This window comes from Pongo pygmaeus, chromosome 8 (genome assembly GCF_028885625.2).
Source record: "Pongo pygmaeus isolate AG05252 chromosome 8, NHGRI_mPonPyg2-v2.0_pri, whole genome shotgun sequence".
Lineage (NCBI taxonomy): Eukaryota > Metazoa > Chordata > Mammalia > Primates > Hominidae > Pongo > Pongo pygmaeus.
In genome coordinates this window covers 24,377,258-24,390,891 of record NC_072381.2, presented here as the reverse complement: position 1 = coordinate 24,390,891, position 13,634 = coordinate 24,377,258, and the positions used below count along the sequence as shown (strand labels likewise).

At 45.7% G+C, this 13,634-nt stretch overlaps 1 protein-coding gene across 23 annotated transcripts in view; it reads right to left on the bottom strand.

Moving 5' to 3' along the window:
- Positions 1–13,634, bottom strand: part of KIAA1217 (KIAA1217 ortholog) — an 850,426-nt gene that overhangs the window by 337,527 nt on the left and 499,265 nt on the right. For 5 of the 23 annotated variants that reach the window (XM_054436096.2, XM_054436084.2, XM_054436095.2 and 2 more), the window contains exon 1: positions 6,412–6,821. The exons of 15 other annotated variants lie outside the window; for them this stretch is intronic. In XM_054436096.2, coding sequence (XP_054292071.1) covers positions 6,412–6,481 — 70 coding nt within the window. In that variant the 5' untranslated portion in view covers positions 6,482–6,821. Of the gene's footprint in view, positions 1–6,411; positions 7,318–13,634 lie in introns of those variants that run through there. 3 more of the 23 variants (XM_054436080.2, XM_054436083.2, XM_054436082.2) reach the window with 2 other exon arrangements.

The following is a 13,634-nucleotide window of genomic DNA, read 5'->3' as shown; positions in this document are numbered from 1 at the left end:
CTGAGCCTTTTCCTCGACAAGGCTCAGCTCTTGGAGGCTTCAAGCCCCACACCTGAGGGAGAAGCAACAACTCTGCCATTCCAGCCATTTAAGGAGAATGTGGTCTTTTCAGCGGAGAAAAACTAAGAACGATTACAAACAAGAGAGGGATCAGGCAGAGGATATTTAGTCACAATTCCACAGCCATGTTGTCAGAGATCTGAGCCTGGCCAACTCCTCATTATCCACATGAATAGAGAAAAGCTCAAGTGTGGATTATCCAAGCCATCAAAACAGAAATACAATTCGATTTCTTGTTTGGAATGCGCTTTGGTGTTAACATTTAAATATGGGTGTGTCTAGCTGTTTGCTATTCTGGGAATCCTTGTTAAACAAAATAATGAAGCTGTAGCATGAAGGCAAGGCTTGGGCTTGCTGAAAGGCAGTCCTGTTTCCCTTTCCTGCCCCTCCCAGCCTCTGCAGAGCCCAGGGCAACTCCTCTTGGGAGCTCACTTCAAGCAGGGCAAAGAGCAACATAGGAGCTTAAAGCCGAGTAAAATCCCTGGAATATTCCCTGGAGAAGTGAGGACAAGGCAGGCAGAAATGCTAGACGGACACTCTTCAGGAATCCAAGGGGCTCGCAGGCTAGGATTTGGCATTCTGGAAAGAAAGCATAGAAAGTAGGGGCTGGCGAAGACACCAAACACTCAGAGGCTCATGGAAGATGGGGCGTCCTCAAGGAGAAAGCCGCACTGCAAGTCCTGCAGGCAGGCAACTGCAGGTGCTGCCAAGGCCAGCTTCTTGGCCACAACTCGGGTTACTCTGGCTGGGTCAGCTGACCTGCAGCAAGGGATTTGGGGCCTTGCATCACTCAGGCATTCCACACCTGCTCCAGAGCCAGCAACAGTGTTGACGGCTTCCCTGAGATCCTATTCCTGGGTCAAGATTAGGTAGGCCACAGACTCTTAGGGAAGGCATCCCTCACTTCTTTCTAGTGGCTTCTGGTTAGCTGTCTCCTTCTCAATTGTGCTGAGAAGCTCTCTTGTCATAGGGAGCATCATAGGGAGTTGCTGTTTGGTCTGGTTGTACAACCACTCTGGATGTACTGTGGCAGAGACAGCCCGATGTGTTCGACCAGAACGCTCTTCTGCTGCACACAGAGGAAGACCACATTTTCCAGCCATCTCCATCTCCATGGGGCCTTGTACTAATTCCAGTCAATGTGTTGTGGGCAGAAGCCATGCGGGCCACCTTTTGTTGGGGCCCCTGGACCTCCTGAATAACCTTCCACGTTCTGTCTCTCTTTACTCTTTGGCCAGTTGAACACAAAGGATCCAGCATAACCCTCCAAGGCCATGGGGGATGGCATAGTGACAAGGCAGGAGGAGCCTCAGCGGCCACCCAGGAAATCCACCTGGCCACAGAAATCACACTGTGCTGTGTGTGAGTGAGCAATTAACCTTAATCATGCAAAGCCACCAAGATTAGGGGGTGGTTACAACAATTAGCCTATCCGATTAATACACATAATCGGTTAGCAGGCCGCAGGATCCTACAGCATCCCTCAGTTTTCAAGCTCCCTTGTTTTTTTTCTTTGTTCGTTTTTAGAAACAGGGTCTTGCTCTGTCACCCAGGCTGGAATGCAGTCATGCAATCATGGCTCACTGCAGCCTCGAACTCCTGGGCTCAGGTGATCCTCCTGCCTCAGAATCTGGAGTGGCTGGGACTACAGGTGCATACCACCATGCATGGCTACTTAAAACAATTTTTTTTTTTTTTTTTAGAGATGGGGTCTCACTATGTTGCCCAGGCTGGTCTAGAACTCCTGGCCTCAAGTGATCCTCCTGCCTCAGCATCCCAAAGTGATGGGGTTAGCTGCCTTGTTACTATCATAACATATATACAAATCAGCACAGAAATTACAGCTGAAACCAGGTCATTACATTCCTCTATAGTACCTTAAAATTTTATCAATGATGAAGAGGATTTCTGGTATAGATCTTAGACAAAATAGAGACAGGAGCTCCTCTTCCCAGAAAAGCATTTTGTGTCAAGCACTGATTGATTGATTCATTCATTCATACAACTATTTCTTGACTGCCTGAAAGGAGTTAGGAGACGAAGTGTCAAGTAGATCAAGTCAGACTTAACGCCCTCATAGAGGAGTCCACATTTGAAATAGAGAGGCCAACCACAAACAAATCATATAGATTCTAAATGTCACGTAACAGTAAGTGCTTTGAAGAATGAAATGTGATACGGGTACAGAGACTGAGGGGGCTGTGTTAGAGGAGGATTCTGCATATCTGATTCCCCAGGCTTGCACTTGATGGGAGGCTGCCAATCAGAGGGTGGGGAAGGCAAGCAGGTGGGCTGATAGCACTTCACTTGCATAGAGGTTTCAAGATCTTAGGAACCAGAGCAAAAGCACACACATCAGGACTGCTGTGGACAGAGTCATCCCAAGGAATGCCTATGCCCCAGGGTCACACTGAAGAGCCCATGGGCTTCAAAGAGAATATGATACAGTTAGATTCATGTTCCACCAATAATTGTTGAGTGCCTACTCTGCAAAGCACACTATGTGCTACACTTCCCCATTGTTATTTACCTGGTAGCCGGGCTATTCGGCCACGGAAGCTTCATTGATTAGAGCTATTCTTAGGGTGATCATATACCCCAGTTTGCCAAAACAGCTCTGGGTTACAACTGTTGTCCCAGTAAATTTATTTGAGTGTTCCCTTTCACTCTCAAAAGGATCTCATTTGGACAATAAGTTACATGATCACCCCAGGGATCCTTATCTATAGCAGGATAATAAACTCAAAGTCCCGAAGTGGTATAATTAGCCTTTCATTCAACAAATGATTATTGAGTGCCTTCTACAGTGCCCGGTGCTCTGTTAGGTTGCCCGGTGCTCTGTTAGGTGCTGGAAATGCAAACGTGAATAAATAAGACATGGTCCTTGCTGTGGAATATCACATTGTCATCGGGTAAAACAGATACACAGGCAGACACAAGAGAGAATGCAATGATAGAAATGGACTTTATGGGTGATGTTAGCATCAGAGATGTTGCTCTCCCTTGCGACACTCGTGCTCACTGGGAGAACTAAAAATGAAGCCATGCTTCTCTACAGCATCATATTCACCCAGAACTGAACAGGATTTTAAAAATCTAACTTGGATTTTTATTCCACTTTTGCCATTTTTTCCAGCCCTTCCTTCCAATCTCCCTGACCTCTAGATGCTGGACTGCCTTGGGGGGCCATCCTTTGGACTTTTTCTTCTACACACAGATTCAATCTTAGGGGATCTCTCAGTTCTCAGTCTTCCTTCAGCTCTAGTGATTAATATCCAAATTGCAATCAACATCTCCACTTGGATAGCTGATAAACTTCTCAATCCTAATCTATCAAAAGATTGCTCCTCAGACCCTCAAACCATAAACACCCTCTCATCTGTTCTTTGTAAATACTCCCCCACTTAGGCAAATGGCAACTCCGTTCTCCCAGCTGCTTACACCAAAATTTTGGAAGTTGTCTCTGACTCCTCTTTTTCTCTTACATCCCAAGTTGAATCCTTTAGCAATTGCTTTTGTCTTGTCTTGTTTGTCTTTTCTTTTTTCCTCTCCTCTCCTCCCCTCCCCTCTCTTCTTTTCTTTTCTTTTTTCTTTTCCCTTCCTTCTCTTTCTCTCTGTCTTTCTCTCTCTCTTTCTTTCAGAATCTTATACTGTTACCCAGGCTGGAGTGCAGTGGTGTAATCATGGCTAACTGCAGTCTCAACCTCCTGGCTGAAGTGATCCTCCTGCTTCAGCCTCCCAAGTAGCTGGGACTACAGGGCACTATGCCTAGCTAAATTTTTTTTCTAGAGATGGGGTCTCACTATGCTGCCCAGGCTAGAGGAAATGCTTTGGGCATTACCTTTAATACACACCTAGAATCTGCTTGCTTATCACTGCCTGCTAATCACCACCTGGTCCAAGCTAGCCCTGGTTCTTGCCTCCTTGGCTGCAGAAGCTTCCTAAAGGCCTCCCTGCCCTTCCCTCAACCCTACGTGGGTTGTGCTCAATACGGCACCCAGTATTACCCCATTTAAAAAGACAAATCCCTTTGTAACTCACCTGGGCAACATAGCAAGACCCCTACTCTAAAATAAAATAAAATAAAATAAAATAAAATACAACCATGCATGGTGGCATGTCCCAGTAGTCCCAGCTATTTGGAAGCTAAAGCCAGAGGATTGCTTGAGCCCAAGAGTTCAAGGCTGCAGTGAGCTATGATCACACCACTGCACTCCAGTCTGGGTGACAAATGAGACCCTCTCTAAAAAAAAAAAAAAAAAAAAAAAAGAGTAGTCCCACCTGCCAGGAGATTCCCACCTCTTTCAAAACAAAAGCTCTAGTCCTTACAATGGTTTCACGGGCCCTAGGTGATTTGGCCTGGGATTACCTCTCAGTCTCTTTTCCTACGATCCTTCTCCCATGTTCTTGCTGTTCTTTGAAAACATTAGATTCCCGCTGTTACCTCTCCCGTCTTTGTTCAAATATCACTTCAGTGAAGCTCTTTCTAATAATCCTATTTACAGTTTCACTCCCTATTCCTTTTCCTGCTTTATTTTTCTCCATAACCTTATTTCCAACAAATAGGGTTGCCAGATAAAATACAGGACAGCTCAGTTAAATGTGCACTTTACATAAATAATGGAGAAGTATTTTTAGCATAAGTATATCCCAAATATGGCATGGGATATACTAAAAAAAAAAAAAAAATTCACCGTTTGCCTGAAATTCAAATTTAGCTGGGCCGCCTGTATTTTTATTTGCTAAATCCAGCAATCCTGCCATCTAACATGCTATATATTTTATTTATTTGCTCACTGTCTGTCTCTACCAGCTCCCCACCCACTGAAACTTGGTACTTATACTGTAAGTTCAATGAAGGCAAGTATTTTTAGTCTGCTTTGTTCACCACTGGATGTCTGGCAGCTAAAACAGTGACGTCTACATAACAGTTGCTCAATATTCACTGAATGAATGAATTAGTGAGCAAAGGAGCACACTGTCTCAGCCTGACCATCCTAGCCTCTGAAGCCTCTGAATTGCCCTGATTGTTGGAAAGTCATTTCTTAAATGGATCCCTTTCTAAGGGCCCGTCTAGAATCTGGGTCATTTCTTTCAGGACAGACCCAGAGGTTGAATTCCAGAAGTAGGACCCTGTCCTAGAAAATGGGGGTGGGGGGGTTGCAGGGGTCAGGGGGACGAGGTAGCCTTATCTTCCACTGGATGCCACTGACCCCGGTGGCCTCAAGGAGAGTGCTGTGCTTTGGCAGCACGAATGCAGACACCTCGATAGATGACTGTTCAGACTCAGGGATTCTCCAGCCATTACAAAACTTCAAGTTTTCTGCATTTCACTGGGGGATTTCTATCTGTCATTGTAAGTTCTCCTGTCTGGCTTAGCTTTGCATTTTCAGCGTGGATGAGTCATGTGTTACTTCCCTTTCACATTTCCATAAAACACACACCTTTTCCCCTGTGCATAATCCCTACTCCCACGCACAGCACTGCACTCCCGCACATCTTTTTGTTGTGTACTGGCCCCTGCATGAACCTGAGGGAGGGTGGGGCGGCTGGTCCAGGGCTGTGTGGTTTATGAACATGCTGCCTATAGGATCCCATAGAATCAGCTCTTGGCATCAGATGCCAGACAGCAGGGACCTCCTCTGGCCACCCAGCCCTGCTGCGAAATTTCTTTGGAACAACATAAGCTTCTGGAAATTCCCTACGGAAAAGACAAGTCTATTATAAACACAATTAAAGGGAAACTGCCTGGAGAAAATTTACCAAAATTGTCCAACAACTCCCAAGTTTTGAATTAAAACATAAAAGAAGATCCAGAGTTCTATCTATCACCCAGATGCTCAAGCCCTCCCCTGCTGCTCGGATCTGTAAAATAAAGCATGCCTGGTTTCTGTAATTTAACTCTAAAATTCTGCACAAACTTTGCAGCCAGCATGCATCTGCCACATGGAATCCCCCAACCAATGAATGGAAGCTGCCGTCCTAGAGACAGTTTCACAAAAACAGCTCCTTTCTCCCATAGCTGGAGCCCCGGGGGGAAATGATTAAAAGCTGCTTAGTGATTTATTTGTCATTGCTTAGAGATACAGCTCATGCTGATGGCTCACTGTGCTACAAATGTGACATCACCCCACCACCTCTTTTGCTGCTTAAGAAAATCGTGCCAGAGATAAAGTCAAGCCTAAGAAATCACAGTTCTCTATTCTCTACTCAGTTTGGAAAATGTACCATCCCAAGAAATTGCCTTTTTTTTTTCTTTGCCGGGTCCCAGAGCTGCAGTTTATAAAAAGCAGCAAGCGGCAAGGGGCACGCGTCCCTGTAACTCCATCTTTGAATGGGTCTGCTACTTACCCTGCATCTGTCTTCTGTCTGCTGAGTAAGGAAGGCACGGCTCACATTTCTGGCTTTCATTTTCTTCCATTGTCTCTGCCTGCCGCAAAAGCTCCTCGCTCTCTGGAAACTTCAGAGCGCAGTTCTAAAAGCTCCCAGAAAGCGCCTGGGAGGGGGCCCGGGGCTGGGGAGGAGGGGACGGTGCGAAACCCCACCCCAAACTATTTTCCACTCCGGTGAAAAGTCTCCCTCGCCCGAGAAAACCGCATTCCAGCGCGGGGCCTCTTGGATCTCCCCTGCTCCTGGCCCTCCGTCCCTAGGCGCGCTCCCCGGGGACTGGGGGCTGGGCTCTGCCAGGGCAGGGCGATGCGGGGGGGAGGCCTCAACAGGTGACGGCCTCTCCTACCCACAACTGGGCCTGCCTGGTTCCACTGCTGCAAACCACCGAGGCTCTGCAGCCCAGGAAGGAAAACATTGCACACATGATTAAGGCCGGGAGCCTTCGCTGGGAGCCAGTGCCCTCATCTCTTTAATCTCAGAGGGAGAGTGAGCCTCCCTAATCGGGTGATCCACATATTAAGAAACAGCAACCTGTTGAACCTCCCAAATTTCAGTGAACTCCCTTAAAAAAAATCCCAAACAATTCGAAAGAAAGAGTATATGCTGGGTGTTGTAAGTAAACACTTTCCGGCACTAACTTTATAGGGCACGATTAACATCTATGAAGAGGTATAGCGTCATTTGCACACAGTCGATTTCAATCACTTAATCTGGACTTTTTAAAAAAAAGTTTCTACTTACTTGCCTCACTTTCTCAGACTCCTCCCTCCCCCAACACACTTACACACACACACACACACTCAGCCCTTAATCACAAATCTGAAAGGTAAACTAGTAAAGTCAACCTTCTGAAGCTCTCCCAGTTAACGACTCCAAAAGTCTGAAAGACAGTGAAAATGCATTTCTTTGGATGGGCAGAGTTACAACCAACATACTTCTCCTTTTAAACCACCTACAAATATTTATTTTGTTCTTTACCCAGTCCTTGAAAAACTGGCAGAGTTCCCAGAGAGTGAAAATAGGAGGCATGATGTCCGAAAAAAAAAAAAAAAAAGAGGATGGGAAAATAACTTAGGCAACATTAGCTCTGCGATGTCAGATATTTCAGAGTAACACAGTAGCTAGGAGGAAGAGCGCGATTTTGTAACCTGTAGTAGCCCCGTCACTGGAGGGGTAAAAAAGGACAATGGTTAGTCTGGTGACCATACCTTGCCCCAGTTTACAGGGCATTCCAGCAAGGTTTGAGATTGATTTAGATCAAGAATGTGTGCAGAACAATGGCCGGCCTATGTTCCAGATTGTGACCTCGAGTGACCCGTGTGTTTTGGCAGTGGGGGTGACGTATTTTGGCCATTTAAGACATAAGGATGTGGAAGCACCTAACAGACAAAGGATGTAGGCCAAAAGGAAAGGAGACATACCAGGAAGTGAGTTACACTCACGTCAGGAGGCGAAGAAGAGAGCCCCTCAATTCTTAACGGGATTTTTCTTGAAATCCAAGAAGACGCGGTGAATCTTTCAAAAAATTAAAACAGTGCCTTGGCAGCCTGAATAGAGGCAGTGGGGTTTGCAGGGCAGATAACTTAAGGTCTCTATGACTTTGCAACAGAATTACCTGGCAATCTTGCTTTAAGGAGGAACTAATCTTACACAGTTTCTGTCCTGGTGGCCCCTGGGCAAAGGCCAGATGAATCTAGTTTTAACCTTACTATTTCCTTAGGTGCAAAATATTCATGGAGGGCCCTGCTGTGTTCAGCCTTCCAGGTCCAGATCATCCTGATTCTTGTATACTGTTGTGTCTTTGTCTTTAAAGTATTAATGCTAGGAAGAGTGGGGAGGAGGGCGGGAGAAAAGCGTGTGTGTGTGTGTGTGTGTGTGTGTGTGTGTGTGAGAGGGAGAGAGAGAGAGAGAAACACTGTAGCAGCAGATGCAGCAGCCCATATCAGATGTCCCGCAGCCTTTGGTTGTGACCCCAATCCCCTTGCTCTGGTGTCCAAAGAACCCATCCTTAGTAGCTCCTACCTGTCATTTGGTGTAGCACAGAGGCAAAAACCCCAGGATGAAGGAGGCAGCAGAGGGCTGCGGTGGCAGTTGGCAGCCACAAACAGCATCCTGCCCCGGGGCCCTCCTGGCTAGCTCAACCCAGCCAGAAAAGATCCATCGGCAGATGCTGATTAAGATTTCCTGGGGGCTGTTCGGAAGGTGTCAGAGCAGTCTTTCAGGCCTCTGTTGACCCCTAGATGGACAAAAATAGGGAAATGTCTCCCACCAGGTCTGAACTACCATTTTCCAGGCAGCCCAAGGAACCCCCTTGGTCAGCTGACCTTGTGTTCCAGCTGCTAGGACCCTCCCCTCCCCCATATCGGCCAAGCCGACTGCCCTCTCTGCTGATATTCCAGGAAGCAAAACTCTGTGATATGCACAAGAGAAAAAGGCATTAGGGGAAGATAATTAACATGAATCATTAAGGATCAGGAAACCTAGACATGTATTTATGGTAAAATAATGTTCTTTTGAATGATCAAACTTTCTGACCATTCTATAGGGAAAAGCTTCTACTGGATTACTTACTGGCCTTTTGTTCCTCCTTAAGAAGAGGAACTGAAAACAATTTGAGAAGGCACTCTATTTGCCCTGGCACCGACTATTCCATATCTTTCTCCAAAGCACAGAGACCTTCCTAACAATTTAGCACTGATTGTCAGTGTCTCCGGAAGACAGTAGCTGTATTCGGCAATCTGTATAAACCTGGTAACTCCGATCTCCATGAAAATACTCTTATTGTCACTGCTGTTACTGTGGAGATGCTCTTCTTTCTGGAAGAAACACTATTTGAACTAGAAGTAGGTGTATTTCTTTCTGGTTTAATTTAATTTCTGGGCTTAAAAATTGCTATTACATTGCAATCTGCCTGCTGCTATACTTTGAAATTTGCTGTGAAAGGCATAAGGAAAGCGGGAAGAACTTGAAATCTGATTTTCCTCCAGTCATATAAAGAACTAGAATAATAATAATACTAGGAGGCTAAGTTTTCAACTCTGTTTCTGTTAACAGGGAAAGGTGCAAGACTATTTCTTGGTTAGTGGTTCCATATGTTGCAATTCATGACTCAAAATGAGCTACCACATAAAACAAATGTCATTTAAAAGGAAAGACAAGTGATGAGATAAAAGAGTGCTGTAAAGACAAATGGTGATTTTGCAGTCATAGCTAACCCGTTACAGAACTGGACCATTATTGGTGTTGATAACGCAACGTAAATGGCATCCACCATGAAGAGAATTAATCACAAAAATCGTAAACAATTGCATATGATTTCTCAGTAGGCCAATTATAGGGTTGTGGAAAGCATGTCAACTTCCCTCATGTAAATTTTTCTTTTTTTCTTTCTTTCTTTTTTTTTTTTTTTTTTTTTTGAGACAGTGTCTTGCTCTGTCACCCAGGCTGGAGTGCAGTGGTGTGATCTTGGCTCACTGCAACCTCCACCTCCTGGGTTCAGGTGATTCTCCTGCCTCAGCCTCCCGAGTAGCTGGGACTACAGACACATGCCACCACGTCTGGCTAATTTTTTATATTTTTAGTAGAGATGGGGTTTCACAGTGTTAGCCAGAATGGTCTCGATCTCCTGACCTTGTGATCTGCCCGCCTCAGCCTCCAAAAGTGCTGGGATTACAAGCGTGAACCACTGTGCCTGGCATTTTTTCCTTTGTTTTGAGATGGAGTTTTGCTCTTGTCGCCCAGGCTGGAGTGCAATGGCGTGATCTCAGCTCACTGCAACCTCTGCCTCGAGGGTTCAAGCAATTGTCCTGCTTCAGCATCCTGAGTAGCTGGGATTACAGGCACCCGCCACCATGCCTGGCTTTTTTTTTTTTTTTTTTTTTTTTTTTTTTTTTTTTTTTGTATTTTTAGTAGAGACAGGGTTTCACCATATTGGCCAGGCTGGTCTCGAACTCCTGACTGCAGGTAATTCGCCCACCTCGGCTTCCCAAAGTAATCACGCTGGGATTACAGGCGTGAGCCACCATGCCTGGCCTATGTAAGTTTTTCAACAGAGAAATCATTGCAAGAACCAAGAGTAAGTGGAATTGCCCTGATACATATTTAATATTTTTTCACTTTAAATCCTATTAAGAACCAGATAGTTGAAAATGACTTGACATCAGGACACAAAAGAAATAATTAATGCTTGCTGAAGTCCTTAAAATGTACTTTTCAAAGGGATTCATAACTGTGAGAGTCCATTAAAACAAAGTGAAAAACAAAGAAGTCAACAAAAGTGTTTCAACCAGAGGCCTCGTGTTTGATGTGTTCCACATTAACTGTTTCTAAAAGACAGGCTGCTATGGTATGAGGCCCTGTAAGTCAGAAATAAAGGATTTTTAACAACTGGGATAACATTTGCTTAAATGGATGATCTGGCGCATGTGAAATGTGGGATCTCCAATCCTAGTTTTGACAGCAATGTGTCAGGTGGTTAGGGTGACCTTATACTTAGTATAAACCAGCATTTGTGAGAGGGAAAGTAGACATTATTAATAATTACAACTGGACAATAAGACACCACGACTGTCCCTGGCAAACCAGCACAGATGGCCACCTATGTGTGATCCTAAGATAAGCCCTCTGGGCGCCTTAGGTTTCCAAATGTGAGGGGAACATAATGATACTGTTTGAGTTTCCCAACAAAGACCCTATAAAAGAATCTTAAACAATAATTAAAAAATAATTAATCTTAAACAATAATTAGAGCAAAGGTGTGAGCCTCACACAAACTGTCTTACAAGCCCCACTAACAATTTCACAAATTCCATAGTATAATACATTTCTATATGACTCATAGATCAAAACAGAATTTTCCCTTCTGTGTTAAGAGCAACAATTTCACCAGGTAACCTCCAGCATTCTCTCCAGAGGGTAACCAATCTTCCTTTACTTAAAGTCCTTAAAATTCCAGTGGCTCCAAGGAGATCCTGCCAGACAATAAGTGAGGTGCCCAGGAGCCCCTCCCCACCCACCAACACTCAAGTCTCCCTATGAAATGTCTTGGAACTCTCCTGCTACACCACACAAATTCCTCATGTGGTCATATAATGTGAAACTACACATAGATCCAATGTGTTAATACTTTAAGCATATTTGCTTTCTTTTTAAGAGAACTCATTGATGTTGGTTTTTATTATGGTTTCTTTTATCTATTTTAAGTGGGAAGATACATGCTGGGCAGCAAAGACCCTGTGTGCACAGCACTGTGGCCAGAGCTGGCATCTGTGCAGCACACCGTCTTGAAAGCCCCGCTCAGTTCTGCCCTCTGGTCACTGCAAAGTCTGGATTCCAGGTGGCAACTTATAAGTGAAAAGCGTAACATGTATCTGCTCACCCCTTTTACCCCAGAGGGAGCAAAACCATGGCATATTTCCCAGAGTTCCTGAAGGGCCAGGGTGGAATCCACGAGAATATGAGAGCTTCTACAGATACAAGGACCTGGGTTGCTACCTCGCTTTACCCACAGTGCCTCATTATCAACCCTTTCAATAGAGTATTTGGGGGAAAGAGACTCTCCTGGTTTATTTTCTGCCCTTGAGCTTCTCCCCTGCCATCTCTCAAAGCTGCAGTGACCTGTGGAGGTGGGGGTTGCGGGGTAGGGGGAACAAGAAGGAAGGGGAACCAATCAAATTGCCAAAACTAGGATCATGGACTACACTTCTCCCTGTGACCCCTACCAACATTCCCCCACTTTGCTGCTGAACAAACTGACTCCTGGAGCATTCTCGAATGTGCGGCTCTCATCTCTCCCATCTTTCTCATCTCCAGGGTCCTGTTCAGCCTTTGCTCTGTTATACTTGATGAATACCTTAGGATCTTTTATCCTCTTTTTTCACTACTGAAATCCAAGACAATTGTCCAAGGTGACCCCTCAATCATCAGTATTATTATTATTATTTGGCTAGATGGAAATGAAGAATAAAAGGGGAGGTATCTCTCTTCTTTTTTTTTTGTTTTTTTGTTTTTTTAGACAAGTTTTTACTCCACCACCCAAGCTAGATTGGAGTGGTATGATCACGGCTCACTGCTTCAACCTCTTGGGCTCAATCAATCCTCTAGCCTCAGCCTCCCAAGTAGCTGGGACTACAGGCACACTCCACCATGCCTGGCTAATTTTATATTTTTTTGTAGACATTAGGTCTCACTATGTTGCCCAGGCTGGTCTTGAACTCCTGGGCTCAAACAATCCTCTGGCCCTGGCCTCACGAAGTGTTGAGATTACTGTCATGAGCCACTGCACCTGGCGTGGTATACCTATTTTCTAAAATTCCTCTTCTTTCAACTATAGAATTGGGTCTGGTATTATTTGGGGGGCATTGCTGTAAGAACCCTAAGGCATCATGCAGTTCGGCCATAGATATTTATCAAAGTCTCCCTGCAGCTGGGTGCCTGCTCTAGTCACTGAGACCTCTAGTCTGTAAGCTAAGACTGTGATGCCGGGGACCTCCCTGGGGGGCAGGGCTTCCAGGAGGATGAGGCCAAAGATGGAAACTACCCTCAGAGCAGAGGAGGCGTGGAGCTGCTAGGATAGGGGAAAGCGCCTGTGAGGGGAGCTTGGGTGTAAGGGCGCACCCAGAGCATAGCCTTTGGGCAGCGGTGCCCATGAAGGCTTGGGGGCCGTGGTGCAGCCCAGGGTGGAGGGTGGAGGCTCAGAGAACAGGGCCCTGGAGGTCACCCTGATGCAGGAGAAGGAGAAGCGTGTAACTGGTGTCTTGGAGTCCTGGCAGGGATTGTCTGTGCCCAGGGAGTTTCCTGACTGCTCTCTCCCCTGGACTTTGCTCTCCTCTCCCCCCACCTTTGGAATTCAGAGCTCCTCACCTTCCCTCCCAGGGCCAGCGAAACAAGTGAATTGCCCTGATCACTTTGATCGCCTCTACTAGCTTCTCTGCCAAATAAACACTGAAATTGACTTTGTTTCAACAATGCAGCTAGGTTTGCTTTGTTTTTGTTCCACTTTTTCATCAGTTCTCAGCCTCCGGTTGAGTGATGGCCATAGGCTTTAAGAGAAACAGAGACATAGATGTCACAGAACGAAAGGTGCAGTGCAAATGCATTTGCCCTTCCATGTCACCCCCGGGAGGCTGACAGTCCTGCAGCCACACCTGGAGCTGAGGGGGTCACCCAGCACCCGGGGCTGTGCC